The sequence below is a fragment of the Uloborus diversus genome, chromosome 7 (assembly GCF_026930045.1).
Source record: "Uloborus diversus isolate 005 chromosome 7, Udiv.v.3.1, whole genome shotgun sequence".
NCBI classification, from domain to species: Eukaryota; Metazoa; Arthropoda; class Arachnida; order Araneae; family Uloboridae; genus Uloborus; species Uloborus diversus.
In genome coordinates this window covers 2,651,847-2,672,074 of record NC_072737.1, presented here as the reverse complement: position 1 = coordinate 2,672,074, position 20,228 = coordinate 2,651,847, and the positions used below count along the sequence as shown (strand labels likewise).

General features: G+C 32.0%; 2 protein-coding genes across 3 annotated transcripts in view; both read left to right on the top strand.

The window, feature by feature from the left end:
- LOC129226457 (serine incorporator 5-like) overlaps positions 1–6,184 on the top strand; it is a 31,093-nt gene extending 24,909 nt beyond the window's left edge. For both annotated transcript variants that reach the window (XM_054861065.1, XM_054861064.1), the window contains exons 4-6: positions 49–149; positions 3,707–3,800; positions 6,098–6,184. In XM_054861065.1, coding sequence (XP_054717040.1) covers positions 49–149; positions 3,707–3,800; positions 6,098–6,173 — 271 coding nt within the window. In that variant the 3' untranslated portion in view covers positions 6,174–6,184. The remainder of the gene's footprint in view (positions 1–48; positions 150–3,706; positions 3,801–6,097) is intronic.
- A 5,804-nt stretch (positions 6,185–11,988) lies between these two features.
- Positions 11,989–19,994, top strand: LOC129226169 (uncharacterized). Its single transcript, XM_054860768.1, has 3 exons — positions 11,989–12,165; positions 18,107–18,226; positions 19,813–19,994. Exons 1-3 carry the CDS (start codon positions 12,006–12,008, stop codon positions 19,992–19,994), a joined length of 462 nt encoding a protein of 153 aa, XP_054716743.1. The 5' UTR covers positions 11,989–12,005.
- Positions 19,995–20,228: the final 234 nt, after the last annotated feature.

The window sequence follows — 20,228 nt, the reverse complement described above, 5'->3', positions numbered from 1 at the left end:
AACAAACTTCTTTCTTCATTTGATTTATTTTTTCTGCCTTTGTTATAGAATGTGGGGCCTGAAAATCCTTGCAATATTCGTAATTTTTATGCTCACCTTTTTGATTCCGACCTATAATGACGACGAAGATGGATCGCAAACCATTTTTAGTAAGTACATTTAAAACCTTTCCCCCCCCCTTTTTTTTTTGCCTTTTTCAGGCCTTATTTTTCTCAAAACTCGAAAAATCTTGGACCGTTTTGGACACACGGGTTTTGGACGGGACGGTAAAAACCAGGGTTTTTACCTGGTTTTTACAGTGGTGGTTTTTACTAGTGTCCAAAACCTCGCCGATCCTGGTTTAAACAAAAAAAAAAAAAAAAAACACCTAGTTGTTTTTTCTAAGTTAAAATCAGACAGACCTGTTTCAAGTACTTTCCTCTTCCCATAAACAAGTACTTTCAAAAGCCAAAAAATATTAAACTACCAGTCCCACTGCTATACTGCTTGAAGTAAAAATTTTTTAAAACTTATTGCAGTGATCAGTTGGCTCAGTTTTTGGCACAGAGGCAATTATTTATGTTATGTACCTATTAACAATTGTAGACCTTTTGCATTAAAATTCATTCACCAACATAAGTCTTGTTGATTTCCTTATATATTCTTATATAGAAAACTATTTTTCAAAAAATGTTTTTTCACTTTTCTTCAGAAAATAAGGAACAAATTTGATGATCAAGAGAAAAGGTACAAGTGCATTGTTATTTAAAGTCTGAACCAAATGACTGGTATGACAGCAGCAGTGTCATGTGATCTTTTGCATTTAACTAAAATTTATTTATAATCATTTAAATTTCGTTGCACGAGACTAATTTCATAATAGGGCAAGTTGTTTTTTTTTTTTTTTTTTTGCACTGAACGACATTATTTAACAACAATACAAAATTTTTATTCTTGTTTCATGGAATTTGATCTCTTCAGTAGTAATTGCATTAAGGATACCAAGATAACTTTCACATTTTGATTAAATTACAATAAAAATACCCCCAAAAAATTATTTTTCTTAAAAAAGCCGGCTTTAATAAAAACTGCCCTTTTTTAAGCGTTTTAAACCAAATCGAACAGCCCTGCTCCGACTCCTGTGCCCAACAATTCGTCGGACTCCGACTCCCCGACTTTGTAGTTTACATTTATACACGGAGGAAAATTGACCGACTCCGATTCTTGGACATTCGACTCCGACTCTGCAAACATTGGCAGAGTTGCGGACTGTAAGGGAAATGACCGATTCCAACTCTGAGTCTTTGAATTAATTATCTTCGGCTCCCAAATCCGACTCTTTTATCCCAAAATGAGATTGACCCTGAATCCGCAGCCATGGTTTAAACTCTGAAATAATTTTTGTTAATATGATTTGTTTTTATTTTCACTCTTAAGTTTTAATTTATGTATTCAGTTTTCAGCAAATAAACTCAAAGTCCTTTATGTTTCTACATTAAGATATGCACAGACGATTTTTTTTTTTTTTTTGACATTGAAAATTATTCCTTTAAGTTGACATTTTATTGCTTTTATTTGTTTGGGAAAGACATTAATTCATTTATAAAACTATTTTTTGGCAATAAGAGAAAAACAGTTTTTTTTTTTGATAAGATAAAAGATTTGATATGATAGTTTAATGAACTTATTATTTCATTTTTTTTTTCTTTTTGAAAGCGGTTCAAGTTTTTTTTTTTTTTTTTGAATGGAAAAAAGTATTAACTGCTTTGTTTAAAAGGTGCTACTATTTTATTTGTTTGTTTATTATTTATTAATTTATTTTTTACGCATCTAATTCTTTAGATGATTGAGGCACACATTTTATTCCTAGAAATCAACTTAAAATATTAAATTGACTTAAAATATAATGTTTGAAACAATTTGCGATTTTAGCTATTTTTGAGAATATTGATCAGATACTAGAAAGTAGATATGGGTATACGGGAAAGTTGGCTTGTTTAGAGCCAAGACCGAACTTCTTGTTACTGTTAACTTATTGATACTTTTAAGTTGAAGGTATGTGGTGTCCTGTATGTTGATGCGTCTCATGGTTTTCTGACATGAATCTAAAACTACACCACGTAAAGCATAATCTTACTTAAAGTTATCGACTCAGGTGTTTTAGAGTAATTGACTTAAAACTTTGATTCTTTTCGTTTCAAATTATCAACTTTAAGACCGCATAACTAAAAAAGTTAATTAGTTGCCATGGGTTTCTAACCTGGACCGTAAACTGCAACTCTCGGACTATAACTACAACTGTGTCCCAAAGTTGTTGACCCGTCACAATTAAAGTTATTGACCTCTAAACTTGGCTAAACTAAAAAATCATCGACTTTGAGACCGTTCAACTACTAAAGCCAAGAGAAACGGAAGCTATTTTATGTTTTTCTTAGTACTATACTGTGGTGAGTAGTTAAACATATACTTATTTCCGAGGGTTACTCACGGCTTTAGCAGATATCCGGACCCAAACAAGGCAAAAAAAAAAGTTGCAGCTTCAATTGACCTTCTCCCTCAAAGCCATGAGTGAGCCACCAAAGTATTTATGCTAGCATGTACCTAGTATCAAGTAGTATCCTTATTTAAAAGAATTGGCTTGGTTCACTCATTGATTTTGACTCAAAGCAATCATATATTTAGCTCTTTTTTTTAACGACTTTAAACTTTGACCCCTACTCAAGGACAAACAAATCAGTTTTTTTTTTAAAAGAAACTTCCCTTTTTTTCTTATCATAGTACCACTAACACATCCTGAAATTTTTACGAAAATTGAAGACATCAACTATTAAAAGAGTCAAGCTTTAAAACAAATGTAAAATGTTTCAATGTAAAAATTATGTTTTTACTGATCTGGGCGTCTTAATAAGTCAGGATTTAATGTTCAGCCAACAGTGCAGCATTGCTAGCAACAAAGCCAATAAGATGCTTGGGTTTTTCAATAGATCTATTTCAAACAAATCTAAAGAAGTTCTTCTGCCCTTATATAGAAGTTTGGTAAGACCTCATTGGGGGTATGCTGTTCAGTTTTGGTCTCCTTATCTTAAGAAAGACATTAATGTATTGGAAAGGGTTCAGAGGCGGGCTACAAGGCTAATAAATGGACTTTCCCACTTAGACTATGATTCCAGGCTTAGAAGGTTAAAAATGTACAGTCTTGAGCAAAGAAGAGACCAAGGGGACATGATTCAGCTGTTTAAATTTATTAAAACGAAAGATGTTACGGGGCTGAAGTTTAGCACTGAAAACAGGACGAGGGGTCATTGTCTCAAGCTATTCAAATCTCAGGTTAACATGGATGTTAGGAAAAATTATTATTTTAGCAGGGTAGTGGAACCTTGGAACAGTTTACCGGAAGAGGTGGTCATGAGCAAGGGAGTAGGTAGTTTTAAGAGGGCCATTGATCTTCACTGGGGATTGTAAATGGACTAGGACCAGCCTAGCTGGGCCCAGAGCCTCTTGCTGGTCGTCACTTTTGTATTTGTATAAATGACTCTTAAAGAATAGAAATTGAAAAGTAACGAGTTCATTGCAAATATGCGGGACTAGAGTCCCAAAAACGTAGGTGAGCCGATCCTACACTGGAAAAGTACCAACTTCTTTGCTTTTTCAATGCTTTTGTATTTTTTTTTTTTATTTTTGAAATATTAAGTGAAAAATATTTAATCCTTTTTCTTTTTTGTTTCAGTTTTTATTATTGCTGCGTTTTTCGCATCGTTGCTGTTTCAACTTATCCAGATGGTTATCGTCATTGCAACGATTCGTGAAATGTGTTATAAAGTGTGAGAATTCTTTTCAATTATTTCACTTTATTTTAAGTATCTTTTTTTCTTACTTTACTAGTTGTAAAATTCAGATGCATCAAAGTTTTATTCAGTTGTATTCAAAATGTGAGGGGCAGGCGGAACATGCAGACATCATGGGGTTCAATTCCCCCCCCCCTCCCCCAGAGTTTGTAAACAATGTAATTATATAGCAGTAAGTTGTGGCACCTAAGCCAGGGCCAAGGGTGCCCACAAAGGGGGATTATGGCACAAGTTGCGCCACAAAAATTATTTTTGGGGCGGGGATGTTTTAAATTTATTTATTGATTTAGTTTTAATTTAAATTATTCATTTTATTTTATTGTATTCTGTTTATATTTCATTTATTTATTTAGTTTGTGTGTGTGTGTCTGATTGGCATAGCACTGAACTTTTCTAATAAAATAATAATAACAATAGTAGTAGTAATAATAATAATAAATAAATAAATGAATAAATTTTGAAAAAGTAAATAAAATAAAAAAGAGAACTAAAAAATAAAAAATAAAAACTAATGTTTAGAAATAGTAAATAAAAAAAAAGAGCTGAAAGAAAGAAAATAAAAAGGAAAAGTGTGTTGAGAAATTTTTTTTGGGGGCGGGGATGTTTTAAATTTATTTATTGATTTAGTTTTAATTTAAATTATTCATTTTATTTTATTGTATTCTGTTTATATTTCATTTATTTATTTAGTTTGTGTGTGTGTGTCTGATTGGCATAGCACTGAACTTTTCTAATAAAATAATAATAACAATAGTAGTAGTAATAATAATAATAAATAAATAAATAAATAAATTTTGAAAAAGTAAATAAAATAAAAAAGAGAACTAAAAAATAAAAAATAAAAACTAATGTTTAGAAATAGTAAATAAAAAAAAAGAGCTGAAAGAAAGAAAATAAAAAGGAAAAGTGTGTTGAGAAATTTTTTTTGGGGCGGGGATGTTTTAAATTTATTTATTGATTTAGTTTTAATTTAAATTATTCATTTTATTTTATTGTATTCTGTTTATATTTCATTTATTTATTTAGTTTGTGTGTGTGTGTCTGATTGGCATAGCACTGAACTTTTCTAATAAAATAATAATAACAATAGTAGTAGTAATAATAATAATAAATAAATAAATAAATAAATTTTGAAAAAGTAAATAAAATAAAAAAGAGAACTAAAAAATAAAAAATAAAAACTAATGTTTAGAAATAGTAAATAAAAAAAAAAAGAGCTGAAAGAAAGAAAATAAAAAGGAAAAGTGTGTGGAGAAATTTTTTTTTTTGGGGCGGGGATGTTTTAAATTTATTTATTGATTTAGTTTTAATTTAAATTATTCAATTTATTTTATTGTATTATGTTTATATTTCATTTCATTTATTTATTTAGTTTGTGTGTGTGGGTCTGTTTGGCATAGCACTGATTTTTTCTAATAAAATAATAATAACAATAGTAGTAGTAATAATAATAATAATAAATAAATAAATTTTAAAAAAGTAAATGAAATAAAAAAGAGAACTAAAAAATAAAAACTAATATTTAGAAAAAGTAAATAAAATAAAAAAAAGAGCTAAAATTAAGAAAATAAAAAGGGAAAGAGTGTTGAGAAATTTTCGTGGTGGGGGGCGGGGATGTTTTAAATTTATTTATTGATTTATTTTTAATTTAAATTATTCATTTTATTTTATTGTATTCTGTTTATATTTCATTTATTTATTTAGTTTGTGTGTGTGTGTGTCTGATTGGCATAGCACTGAACTTTTCTAATAAAATAATAATAACAATAAGTAGTGGTAATATTAATAATAATAAATAAATAAATAAATAAATTTTAAAAAAGTAAATGAAATAAAAAAGAGAACTAAAAAATGAAAAATAAATAACTAATATTTAGAAAAAGTAAATAAAATAAAAAAAGAGCTAAAAATAAAAAAGGGAAAGAGGGTTGAGAATTTTTTTTTTTTGGGGGGGGGGAATTTGTGCCATTGAACTTGGGGGGATGGGCACCCCTGGCCAGGGCTAAAGCAGAACTACATGTAATATACCAAACGGCCTGGTATCTAGATTCTTCAGTCTGGAATAGTAGTTAACCGAGCTGGAGGCAGGTGTCACAGGATGGCGATAGATCAGGGAAAAGTCGGGAAGTTTATCAATCAGTGAGTAATCAGGGAAATATCAGGGAATTTTGAAAAAATAACAAAAATTTAGGTTTCTGCTTTTTATTTCTTTCTAATAAAATAAAAGATTATAGCTGTTTTCATTTACTAGTATGTTTCCCCCCCATTTTTAGGATGAACAAACTATCTTCGAAAGCGAAAGAAGACTGCGTATATTGCTGTAAGTGTGTTTGTTTTTTCGTCATGTAGCAGGGAAATTATGCCTTAAGATTAATTGTTGGAATTAAAATTCTTATTTAAAAATCCCATATAATGTTGATGCGAGAATTATTATTGCACTGCTTTTTATCCAAACCTGTAGAAATCTTTTCAAAATTATGTGCAATTAAGTCCTTTTCAAGTGACTATTTTGAATGTGATTTGTATACATTTCTAAAAATATGCAGGGGTGCCTTGATGAAAGATTACAGGAGGTCATTGCGGCCTCCCAAAAGATTTTCTTATCAATTAAATTCTGTCCGACGATTCGGAAAATTTGGAGACTGTAAACCATATTTTAATGGTATCTAAAATCTCTTCTCACTGCATGCAGGTATGCATATGCATGCATTCTTGTTTCTTTTTTTTTAAAATTATTATTACAGTAATTATTATTGTTAATTTTTTTTAATGATTTGGTAAAATTCTAAGTTTATTCCATAAATTGAGAATTTATGCCTCACAAAGTGATTTTAGTGGCATCTTTGCTTGAAGAATAGTCATGTGATCGACTATGCTTTCTTTTACCAGGGAAAATTTGTAACTTTTAAGTTTTTTGCAGAAAGTTTCAAAAATGGCACTTTTAAATTTTCTGTTGAAATGTTATTGTTAATCAAGGTAGCACAGCTTCATGAAAGCATAAATAGTCAAATGTAACTATTTTAAACCTTAGTGGTGTATTTTCCAGGTTTTCTGGGTAGGTAGAGAAACTTAATCTTTCCCACTGATCAAGAAGTTTTAATCATCAGAATGCAGTGTGAACCGATGAGATAGCGAACCCATATGAAATGCGATCTCATTGGCTCACATTGCATTTTGCTGCTAAAACTTCTTGATCAGTGGGGAGCACTAGCGCAGCCAGAAATACCTTCTGGAGGGGTTTTTTTTATCAAAAATATTTCCTAGAGGGGATTTTTTGATCAAAAATACCTTCTGGAGGGGAATTTTTGATCAAAAATACGTTCTGGAGGGGAGTTTTTGATCAAAAATACCTTCTGGAGGGGATTTTTTTGATCAAAAATACCTTCTGGAGGGGAGTTTTTGATCAAAAATACCTTCTGGAGGGGAGTTTTTGATCAAAAATACGTTCTGGAGGGGATTTTTTTGATCAAAAATACCTTCTGGAGGGGATTTTTTTGATCAAAAATACCTTCTGGAGGGGATTTTTTTGATCAAAAATACCTTCTGGAGGGGATTTTTTGATCAAAAATACCTTCTGGAGGGGAATTATTGATCAAAAATACGTTCTGGAGGGGAGTTTTTGATCAAAAATACCTTCTGGAGGGGATTTTTTTGATCAAAAATACCTTCTGGAGGGGATTTTTTGATCAAAAATACCTTCTGGAGGGGATTTTTTGATCAAAAATACCTTCTGGAGGGGAGTTTTTGATCAAAAATACCTTCTGGAGGGGATTTTTTTGATCAAAAATACCTTTTGGAGGGGATTTTTTTGATCAAAAATACCTTCTGGAGGGTTTTTTTTTAATCAAAAATACCTTCTGGAGGGGGGGGGGTTGATCAAAAATGCTTTCTGGAGAGGTTTTTTTGATCAAAAATACCTTCTGGAGAGGATTTTTTGATCAAAACAGCCCTTTCATATGCATAAACTACTGTATTAGAATTTTCATTTATGTTAAAACCAATATCTCTGAGGCTGTTTTTATCCCCCCCCCCCCTTCGCTGGGGCACGGTGGTCATATTTAGATTCAGTAAGTCATTTTTCATAGCAGCCTGCAAGAGCATGTCAGAGGGTCAGAGGCAATTTTTGTTCCTCTCAATGTAAGTGGATTTTCTTAATAAAAACTTGAAAAAATGCTTATCCTGATACAAAAATAGCCAATGATCGAATAACACTCCTGGCGTCATTAACAATGAAACTCGCGCCACGGCATGATCAATTGATGTCTGATGTCAGTATACGGTGAAAACAAAGTCTTATTTATAAATACCTAAAAAAGAAAAATGAGAGCTATTTCAATTTTTAATATTTAAAAAATATTTTCTGAGCATGTTTAAGTGAATTATTAACATTGTAGGTGAAAACATTTCAGTATTTCTGTCTCCTAGGTAAGTTTTAATCATATTACTCATGCATAGATTTTGCTGCTATTTATATCTTTTTTAAAATACCCAGATTCACAAATACGAGTGTATTGGAATTTTTTATTATTAATTAATAATAAAAAACTACCAATTATTAGCATAATTTGTAATGAAGCCTATTTAGCGATCCAATGAAAAATAATCCTCATATAAGTATGAGCCTATGATCAAGTGACCTGCATGTTTCAGTAATAATGCAACTGGTGCCACGGCATGATCATTCGATAATATATTTTGGTAATGTTTAAAATGCAGCGAAAGTGCTTTATCATGATAAGGCTGAACCGGATCCGGTCACTTAACTGTTTTACTGCTAAGACTGTGTCATTTCACGGGAATGAAGAAACGAAAAAATGCGGTCAATAGTGAACGCTATCTACTGGAGCTTGGGGTTAATCCACGCTGGAGTTAGGGCTAAAATTTCAGCTATCAAAATATCACCAAACATGCAATGGCTTCGTTGAAATGTAGATGCAATTTTCACCCGCCGTACCTTGACAAATGATTTTCTGGTTTTTGAATACTATGCAGTGACCTAAATATTGCATAAGAGCAAAAAAAAAAAAGTTTAAACAATAATGTTTGGCCTAATTGTTAACTTCAGTCATCAGTTAACTTGAAATTGATTATTATTTTTATTTTATTTATTTATTAATTTTTTTTTTGCAGAAAATTATAAATTTTAGGCTTTATGTGGCATACCTATATATTTTTATATTTCGATTTAAAAAAAAGTGGTACATTTGGGTCTGTAGGAGCAGTTTTTCATCAACTTGACAGTTTGAATTTCTAAAAAAATGTTTTTTCCATACACCCTAATCTTCATGAAATCTCTCCTTATTTGGGAAATTTTGTTGATTCCAGCAATTCAGAGACATCATTAAAATATTGCTACAGTAGAATACCTTTATAACGCCGACCTATATAACGCAATTCTCTATAAACCACACAACTTTTCAGAAGTAAACAGTAGGTTTTTAAGTTTAAACAAGAAGTTCCGTCTAGAACTAGACGAGCCTACTTTCCCGTATATCCATACTACTTTCTAGTACCTGATCAATATTCTCAAAAATAGCTAAAATCGCAAATTTTTTCAAACATATTTTTTTAAATATTTTAAGCTGATTTCTAGGAATAAAATATTCCTTACTCTTCTTCAAAAAAACGAACAAATAAAATAGCAGCACCTTTTAAACAAAGCAGCTAATACTTCTTTCCATTAAAAATTTTTTTTAACAGCTTTCAAAACGAAAAAATAATAATAATAAGTTCATTAAAATAAATACATCATATAAAAAAAAATCGTCTTTTTCCCCTGTTGCAAAAAATAATTTTTTAAACGAATTAATGCACTTACCAAAATAAAAAAAAAAACAATAAAATGTCAACTTAAAGAAATAATTTTCATTGTCAAAAAAAAAAAAAAAATCGTCTGCGCATATTTTTCGAGTTTATTCACCGAAAACTAAATACCTAAATTAAAACTTTAGCGTGAAAATAAAAACAAATCATATCAACAATAATTATTTCACAGTTAAAACCACAGCAGCGGAGTCGGAGTCGGAGTCAATCTCATTTTGGGATAAAAGAGTCGGAGTCGAATATCCAAGAATCGGAGTCAGTCATTTGTCCTCCGTGTATAAATTTTTGCCAAAGCTACGAAGTCAGAGTCGAAGTCGGGGAGTCGGAGTCCGATTAATTGTCGGGAACAGGAGTCAGAGTCGGTGTCAGGTGCCCCTAAATTGTCGGAGTCGGGAGTAGGTCGTCAAGAGCTATTTCCAACAAAGTTTGTTTGAAGTAAATCCGCCTTTAAGTTCGGAATCTATATTGACTTTCAGTTTCCCCTTAGGCGCTAATGTTAAGAGATTTGAACTGTTCAAAATTGAACGAAAACTTGTTCAAATCTAAAAGATATTTTCGATACATGTTTTTTATCAAAAGTTTTTCCCTACAAAGTTTGTTTGAAGCCACTTCGCTTCTAAGTTCAAGATTTATTTTTGATTTGAATTTCCCCGCAGGCGCCAATGTTAAGTTTTTTTGAACTGTTCAAAATTGAACGAAAAATTGTTCAAATCAAAAAATGAATTATGGGAATGAGATGTCCTCGCCGAGATCTTTCGAACAAAAAAAAGTTTGTCCGAATCGGACTATTCATTCAAAAGTTATTAGGGGGGGACAGACAGACAGACCGACAGACAGACAGACCGACAGACATTTTTCCCCATCTCAATACCCTACTTTCCAATTTTTAATTTTTCAATATTTATCTAACTATTTCATTTATTTTTGACTTTTTTTTGTTTTTCGGGATATTTTTAAGATGTATTAAGCCTTCTTTCATGCTTTTTTCTTCTTTCCCTGATTTTTACTGGGAAAGTAGGCTAAAAATCCCTTTGTTTTGCCTTGCTTACATAGAAATTGTTAGAAAAATTAATTTTTGAAACAGTTTTTTCATCTTTCCAGCTTAATTCAAAGCTTTTAAATGAAAATTAATATTCACAGTAAAGAGAAAATATCAGATGGCTCTTAAAAATGCAGCTGTTATGCAAACTATGAAGCTGACAGAAGTGCAGGAAAATTCACTTTCTTTTAATTGTAAAGCATATTTATTTGTGGATGATTAGTAGTATAATTAGTGTTTTAATACTCATTGCAGATAGAACTCATTCTGAAGTGCTAATATATAGATATATTCTGAATATTAGTTTCAAAATTTGTGAAATGACCTATATAACGCCAAAACCTGTATAACGCAAAAGCTCAGGTCTCAAGGTGTGCGTTATAATGGTCTTCTACTGTATATATTTTTCTTTCTTTTTAAAATATAAAGTCTCTTCTCATTGTATGTAGGCATGTGTTTATAGTCCTTATAGTCAGGATTGCTGTTGGTAAATTGAGGACATCTCCCCTCCCAAAAATTTATATTTGGTCCACCCCTGCTCATGACTTAATTTTCGAGTCATATTTCCCTTTTTTAATGCATGAAATTTGCCTGTTAAGGCATTAAAAATTATCTCTTTGTGCAATGGGGTCGTTTCCAAAATTTCAAAAGTATTTTTTTTTTTTGAAAGAGCATGCTTAAAAACATAGGATCTCATTATTTTTAAAATAATTTGACTAAGTTTAATATTTTTTAAAAAATATTTTAATTTGTACTCTTTCATTGTTTACGTTTCTGCCCGATGACATCACGAATGATTAAATGCCATTTACTGTTGCCATTTTTCACAGATAATTATATTTAATTCGCATCTTTACTCGCATGTAGTGACAATATTGTTGAAGCAAGCGTAAAGCTCAATATTTAATTCGCTTCTTGATTACAAAAATGGGAAAATGCACCAAAGTACGTCATTTATGACATCAATATGACACACAGATGCGCCTAAGTACATCATTTATGACATCAATAAAGACCACGCCTTGTTTTCAAAATCGGACATTTAAAAAAATTAATTAAAAATCAAGCGTTGGGAAAATGAAAGTTTTTTTCTCACTCCATGTTATTTTTGTTGCTCATTCTATCAATTTCAGTGACTAAAAGTACTACTTTTGACTGAAGGAAACAACCCCATTGTGCCTAACTCTTGTAGAACAATTTATTCAGGTACATATCAACATGTAATTAACTTTTTATGCGATGATTTCTTATTACTCATATGCAATCCTCCTTAACCTGGTGTCATTTGATTTGCAGTGATAGGTTTCAGCTCTGTGGGTATGCTCATCGGTGCTGGCTTCGGCTTCAAGTACATGCACGAACTCTACAACAGTCACGAGTGGTGTTCCGGCAATCTGTCCATCATAACCGCCAACGGAGTCATTTGCCTGTTGCTCGTGCTGCTGAGCACCAGTCATTGTGTCTACCAGCACACTGGCGGTGAGATTTGTTCCGTTAGAATGCTCCTTGTCGTAAAAAAAGTTGCAGTATGGGATCCCCATTTCGAAATTCCGATATCTGGTCGACCCGAAACTCACTTCAGATTTCGGAATATTTCCGGGTTTTGGATCCTGGCTCAAAAAATAGTAAAACTCTCTTGTCGTTATGTAATTTTATATTTTTCCTGGTTTTGCTAAAGTTCGCGGCAAACTTCTTCCATGAATACATACAGTCGGACCTCCATATATCGAAGTAGCAAATTGCCGGAAAAAAGTTCGATATATAGAAATTTCGATACATAGAAACAATTTGTTTTTATCATAAAAATCTCTTAAAACATTAAAATTAAAGCTAATTTTCGTGTATGAAACCCAATTTCTAATTTATACGAGCATCCGTTTAAAAAGTTAAGAATTAAAAAATTAACAGAAATTACACTTTTGCGCCTTCACACATCTTCATTCTTCGGCAATTCAACTTGATCCGCAACATGAGGGTCTTTTCGTTTTGACAATGTAATCGAGAGAAAAAGAAAAAACCATATTCTACTTAACCTGAATGATTTTTACTGAAGCTAAAAAGACTAAAAATGATAATCAACAGACAAAAGGGATAACTTTAAACTGAGTTTGCAGTGTTACTGGTTACAAATAAGATTTAAAATGAACTTGACGGAATTTAAGAACTCCAGAACGGAACAACGACATATCTACACACCTCTCAGCCCCAGATTCCTTATGAGCTTCATAGCAACCTGTAATGAACATAATTTTCTCCCCTAACCTTCATTTTTCATGAGTCAAACAGTCTAAAGCGGAAAAAAAATGTACGAATGTCTCGAGAAAAATTTCGATATATAGAGATTTTTTCGATATATAGAAACAATTTTTCTATGTAATGAACATGGAAAAGTGCTGTAATTTCGATATATAGAAAATTTCGATATGTGGAAGTTCGATATATGGAGGTCCGACTGTACTTGCCAACTCTACTGTTTTTAACGGGAGACTCCCGTTTTTTGCTTCCATCTCCCGTTTTTTACGATTTTCTCCCATTTTTTCATTTTTTTCAGTCAATCATCAAAAAGTTTCACTTTCTTCTCAATAGATGGTGCCCTGTTCTAGTCTACCAATGTCAGGGAATAAGAATTTTTGCAATTAATAACTCATTTAGTAAAAATTAATTTTTTAGAAGCTTACCACATTGCATGTTCAACGAAACACGTGCTTTGCTGAAAATTGCAGCAGATTTCAATCTTTTTGCATCTTGAAAATATTTCAATTATTTTGCATGTTTGAAGTTATTTTAACATGTGCTACCCTATACCTACTTATTTTATATTGTATTTTCATTATGTATTGATTTTTCTTTTTTTTTTTTCAGATTTTAGTCATTAAATTTTTGTAGCTACTTTTCTGGTAGAGACTAGAGAATATACAAAACTTTAAGCAAATTCACTCCTTACTATTTAGCTTTTTCCTTTGCAGTATATTTTTCTTGCTGCTACCAATTTGCTTACATCTGTGAAAAATCCCCATTTCACTTTAAATTTAGTATTCATGTTATTTAAAAGCATAATTTAATAATTCTGTAGTGAGGATATGTCAATGGTGAATCACCTATATACCTCTAGTAAAATCACCTGTTTTTTTTTCCTTTGAAGGTTTGCAAGTATGTGAATAAATGTTTACTTTATTTTACTAAAACAAAAATTGAAATAATTTGCAGCGTTGTATAGTCCATGGATGTTGCTTTTTATTATTGTGCAATGTGCCGATCGATACAATAAATGAATCATATTTTCACTAAACGTAATTTTGTACTTTTGTTCAATAGCCCTTTTTGTATGTCATATTTATGATTAGAAAAAAAGAATTATCGTTAACCGAAGGTGCCTGTTAAAAGATTACTGCACAATTACAGCAAAGCGTTTTTTTTACCCATAACACATTTCATTAATAGAACATTTAAAAAAAAGCTGAACAGAAAATATTGTGTCTTCAATAAGTAACTGCGAAACGTTTACAATATTGAAATGCTAAAACTGGGAGGGGGGGGGGGGTAGTAAATATGTAATTTTTTACATTTTTAATATTTAAGGAAAAAAGTGTCAGACTTTAGGATTCCAAAATGGGGGATGTGCTGTACTAGTTCATCCCTCTCCCTATATATATTTATGCATCTTGTTCAAATTTTCAGTTGTTGATAAAATAATTTTATAAAGTACTTTTTATCTATTCACTCAAGCTCAACAATTTTTAAAACTTGTAGTGGGTGGCACTTGATGTTAATATAGTTTTTTCACACATGAATTCACTAATTAAATTATATTGTTTAATTGATTTTTTTTTTCTTTTCAAGTGTGATTGAAATTAGTCCATGCGACTAATACCAGCCAAACCTGGCAACCGAGAGTTAATCGAGGATGTATATACAGTGAAGCACCGTTTATGCGTTTCTCTTTTATATGTTTTTGTCATTTATACGTTTTTTAAATTAGATCTTTTAAAAACGTATAAGCGGTGCTTTACTGTATTCTCACTGCCCTCTTAACAGCTCTTTTTGTGTCTGAAAGGCTTGCCACGTGCTACTGAAGCCATCTAGCAATTCATCTTCGGAACAGTAAGGCACGTATTGCAGGAGAAAGCTGTAATAGTAATTCTCTGGCTCATTGGCAGCAGGCCTTTGTTGACCTAAGTAGGATTTAACTTACTTTTTTTAAAAAATATTATTTGTTCTTAGTAAATTTAAAAAAAGATGTACAGTGATCTCTCGCTTATACGTGACCTCTGTTATACGTGTTTTTCACTTATACATGTTTTTCTCACGGGCCCGGCCAGCAATATAGGAAAACAACGTTAACTCTTGTTCATTTGTACACGAAACCTAAAATGCACCTTTCACTTATGCGCGATAAAAATATTTCAAGTTTAAGTTTAATCGCCTATTCAGGCTTTGCTTAACGGAAGATTTGTGCCCTTTTTTTTATCTGTCTCTTGGAATGCATTCACACGCCTTTTTTCCATTGTTCGGATTCTTCCAAGAACGCCTTTTTTTCCCCGCACAAGTGTGCAATTGGGGGTGGAATTAGTCTGTTGATTGACATTTAGAGGGAGAACGGCTTAGGGGCCATTCATTAATTACGTAAGGATGATTTTGTCAATTCCTGAACCCCCCTCCCCCCATGTAAGGGTACGTAAGATTTTTAAAGATTTTTCAGCCCCCCCCTATTCTTACGTAAGATTCCATTTCGTTTTTCAAAATAATAAAATAACAAATCTTACGTCACTGGAATCATTGTTAAATTCACTATTATTAAATGAAACCTTTTTGTGCAAAGAAATATTTCCTCGAATCTAGACTGAATGTTTTTTTGACATTTCTTTGTATTTGATGCAAAACTAGTTAAAAATAAAACATGCCATGCATAGTGCAATTCTTTTTTTGTATTTTGCACTATTCATTCCTTGTAAAACAAATTTAAAACAGCTTATCCTTTTAGTTTTTTTACCTTCCAGGCGCAGATAAAGTATGATCACTGCCAAACCACTTGACCGTGCGATTTCTGATGTAAAATATTGACTTGGAAAATATTATGTAAGAATGGGTTTGACCCCCCCCCCCCCCCCCCTCCTTCCCCTCGAGGATCTTTTGCGTCCTCATAGACTAGACTATAGCACTGATCACGCGACAATTTTTAGGTTTTGGGGAATTCGCTTATACGTACTGTACAGTGTATAAAAAATGACAAAACGTACAACTTCAAATTTTATACAGTAGAAGACCATTATAACGCCGACCTATGTAACGCAATTCTCTATAAACTGCACAACTTTTCAGAGGTAAACAATAGGTTTTGAAGTTTAAAACATCCCTCTGTTTTGCTTTGCTAACATAAAAATTGTTAGACAAAATAAATTTTGAAACAATTTTTTATCCTCCCATCTTAATCCAAAGCTTTTAAATGAAAATTTGTAGTCACAGTAAACAGAAAATACCAGACGGCTCTTGAAAATGCAGCTGTTATGCAAACCATGAAGCTAGCAGAAGTGCAGGATAATGCACTTTCTTTTGATTGTGAAACATATTTTTTTGTGAACAACTAATTGTAATGTTGGTGCTTTAATACACATTGCAGACAAAACTCATTCTGAAGTGCTAATATATAGCTATATTTTGAATGTTAGTTTCAAAATTTGTGAAATGACCTATATAACGCAAAAACCTGTATAACGCAAAGGCTCTGGTCCTAAGGTGTGCGTTATAACGTCTTCTTGTATTTTTTATTCAATTACAATGCAAAAACGGAAATAGTTTGCGTATTTATTCATTATTATTAGTAGTGTACTATTAGTATTACTGTAACTGAGTTTAACTTATTACATTTAAGCTTTTTTTTTTTTTTCACTTATGCGCAAATCTCACGTGTGCACAAAAATTTCGTTGTCCCTTTGGTCGCATATAAGTGAGAGGTCACTGTATATATCCAATAGTGATTGCAATACCGGGACTCTGGTATACCGAATAACGGTATTTCGAGCTAGTTTAGTTTTGTGATACTGGTATTTGCTGAAGTAAAGTACTGGTATTTTCAGTATCAGCTGGAAATAATTATTAGCTTTTAATTACCAAATTTTTAACTTAACTTATTAAAAAACTACGGTTACTCTAAATGTACATTTCTTTTTTGATGAGATAGTACTGAAATCAATCTATTAATGAAAAAATTCGGCTTGAAAATCACGAATTAATAGAATATCAATTAAGGAAAGTAACGGAAAGATTTCAAAATGATATTTTCATCTATGGATGATGTGAGGAATTGCAGTTTCATGCGTTTATGTGCACCATGTTTTTACTTCCATTTTCTTGATCATTCACTTTCCATTTTTTACTTTCTTCTGTATCCAATATATAGAAAAAAGTATTGGATTCGTGCAAATTTTCGAATCTCGAATTTTGACGGATTTGAACGTTTCGAGGTGTGCCGAGTCCATTTCGACCATTTTAGGAAAATGTCTGTCTGCCTTTGTGTGTGTGTGTCATGTATGTGTGTGACCAGTTTTTTGTCGCCGCTCTACAGCAAAAACTACCGCATGAAATCGAACGAAATTTGGTACACGTATGTGCCCCTATGTGAACTTGTGCTCATTGGTTTTTGGCGCAATTTCCTCCAAGTTTGAAAGGTGGTTTTAAGTTTAATTACGAATGAATATGTGCTATGAATAATTAATTTCAACCGTCAACTGTAGCAACATTTTATGATACATTGAAACCTGTGTAAGTTGACCACTTGTGGTTCACTACTTTAGCGGTCAACTTACAAGGGTGGTCAACTTATAGAGGTAGAATTATATGATATAGATATAATTCTGTGCCTGAAAGTAGCGGTCAACTTAGACAGGTGGTCAACTTACAAGGGTGGTCAACTTATAGAGGTAGAATTATATGATATAGATATAATTCTGTGCCTGAAAATAGCGGTTAACTTAGACAGGTGGTCAACTTACAAGGGTGGTCAACTTACAAGGGTGGTCAACTTATAGAGGTAGAATTATATGATATAATTCTGTGCCTGAAAATAGCGGTTAACTTAGACAGGTGGTCAACTTACAAGGGTGGTCAACTTATAGAGGTAGGATTATATGATATAGATATAATTCTGTGCCTGAAAATAGCGGTCAACTTAGACAGGTGGTCAACTTACAAGGGTGGTCAACTTATAGAGGTAGAATTATATGATATAGATATAATTCTGTGCCTGAAAATAGCGGTTAACTTAGACAGGTGGTCAACTTACAAGGGTGGTCAACTTTACAGTTTTTACTGTATTTGTTTTTGGATTCCAATTGTACTGAATTTTGAGATTACCTTTTTCCTGTCGGTATTACAAATGGTGAACCCTACTTTCCTAATTTGTTTCTTCGTTATCTTTTTTCAGGCGTTCCAAGGAAATTAGTCCAGGAATCTCCGTCAGTCGTGCTTTTACAGACGGCTGCTCTTTCTGTCTACGTGTGCTATATGACGTGGTCTGCCATTGCGGGTGAATACATCTATAAAGGTAATCGTTTTTATTCACACAGTCGTTAAAATAGGCGACCATGTGTGGTGACATAGAGTTTTTTTTTTCCGTTGTTCATTTTAGATAGAATATTTTTATTAAAAGTAACAAAAGCAACGATTCGCCTGATTTTTAACTGACTTCAAAAAAGGAGGTTATGATTTGGTCATGCGGCTTTTTATGTGTGTTTTCGGATTATTCCAAAACTACCGGACCGATTTGAAAAATTATTTTTTTGTTTGGAAGGAATGGTCCCATTAATGGTCTACGTAACTGAGTAGGTTTAGTTTTAAAGACTAATTTTGTGTTTAGTTAAATTAGTGTTTAATTCAGGATCGGTGGGTTGTCAGTTACGTTAGGTAGTAGTTCATAGGAGGCCCCGACTTCAAAAGGTTATTAAAAATTAAGAGATCGTATATAATTAGTTAGGTATTTAAAATAATTCATTGTATAGTAATTAAAATCAGTATTTATTTTATAATTGGGTGATTAGTTTAGTTGAATTTCGTACTGGAATTGTAAAATAAATTTCATTTCTAGTGTGGGTAGGAAATAGTCTGTAAGTGTAATCGGTTATTTTTTGCTTTTTAGTTCCTTGGTGTTTTTTGAAGGCGGTTTTTTTTTAAATTTAAAAGTAATTGATACTATGATTTGTGTTTAAAAATGTTCGGGTTTTATAATCACTTTTTTTTTTTTGGTTACTAGCTTATTTTTGCATTTATGACCTTTTCAGGCATAGAAGTGTTGGGTCATTCTCCAGAAAATGTAACTTTTGAACGTAAATACTTGTCAATTTCAAAACCTTTTGTTTTCTTTTTTTCATTCTTAAATAAAAGTATTACCTGCTAGAAGTGTCCACAAATAATTTCCCAGCTAAGTTCCAATGATTGTACCCATAAATAAAGAAATTAAAAAAAAAAATACAAATGCCTTGTTCACGGAAATAAAGAAAAGAAAAAAAACTTTTAATGTTTAAAAATTGAGGCCAATTTAATATCAAAGAAGTAATTTTGTTAATTGTACAAACAATGAACTATTTTAATGATTAGTGGGAATGTAATATTAAGCTCTCCTAATTAAGGTATGGCTTAGTTAGTAGTTATCCTTTTAGTTCAAATATGTGTTAAAAATATTGTTTAGTAAACTTGAGAATATACTGGCAATTCCACAAGCACTGGCAGAGTTAAGGACTTTGAGAGAAAATGACCGACTCCAACTCTTGAAACCTTCAACTCCTGACTCTGACTCCTTTACCCCAAAATCAGGTCTGACACCAACTCCAAAGCCCTGATTAAAACAGCAATGCTTGTAATTCCTAATTTAGTTATTGTATAGGTATTACATGCAATGCTTTTTTATCCTTCAAAAATATATACAGTTGGCTGTCTGTTTAACGACGCTCTATTTAACGACTTTCTCTATTTAACGATGGCTTTTCACTGTCGCAGATGGTCCACTATAGTTTTAAAAGCATTCTATTTAAGGACACTTTCTACTTCAGGATGATTTTTTGTGGTCCCTTGAAAGTTGTTAAATAGAGAGCCAACTGTATGTATTTGAAAAAAAAAAAAAAATTTTTTTTCTAGCAATGGATGGCTTTACTGTTAACAAAACCAGAAATGGAGATCATGAGGAAGTTCCTCAAGACAAAATTGTAGCAGAATATTGTGGCCCAACGCTTTCTACGTATACAGGTGTATCCGATAACGACGTCATTTGCTACCTCGGCATCTTTGTGGCCTTTGCAACACTTATGAAAGAAACGTAAGAACGGATTTTTGTTTCTGTTGACCATTTCTTACCATTTTAAATTTCTGAAAGTTGGAAATAATCTAAATGTGCCAAAACAGCATGGTAAAGTTTTCAAGGCCCGTGTGAAAAGTTGACTGTCTCTAAACCAATTCCCTTAATTTTTACTTCCTTTTACAAAAAAAGGAAGTATTGTATTTGCGAAAAAAATTTCGCTCAAAAATTGACCTTAATTTCCATTTTGCTAGCCCCT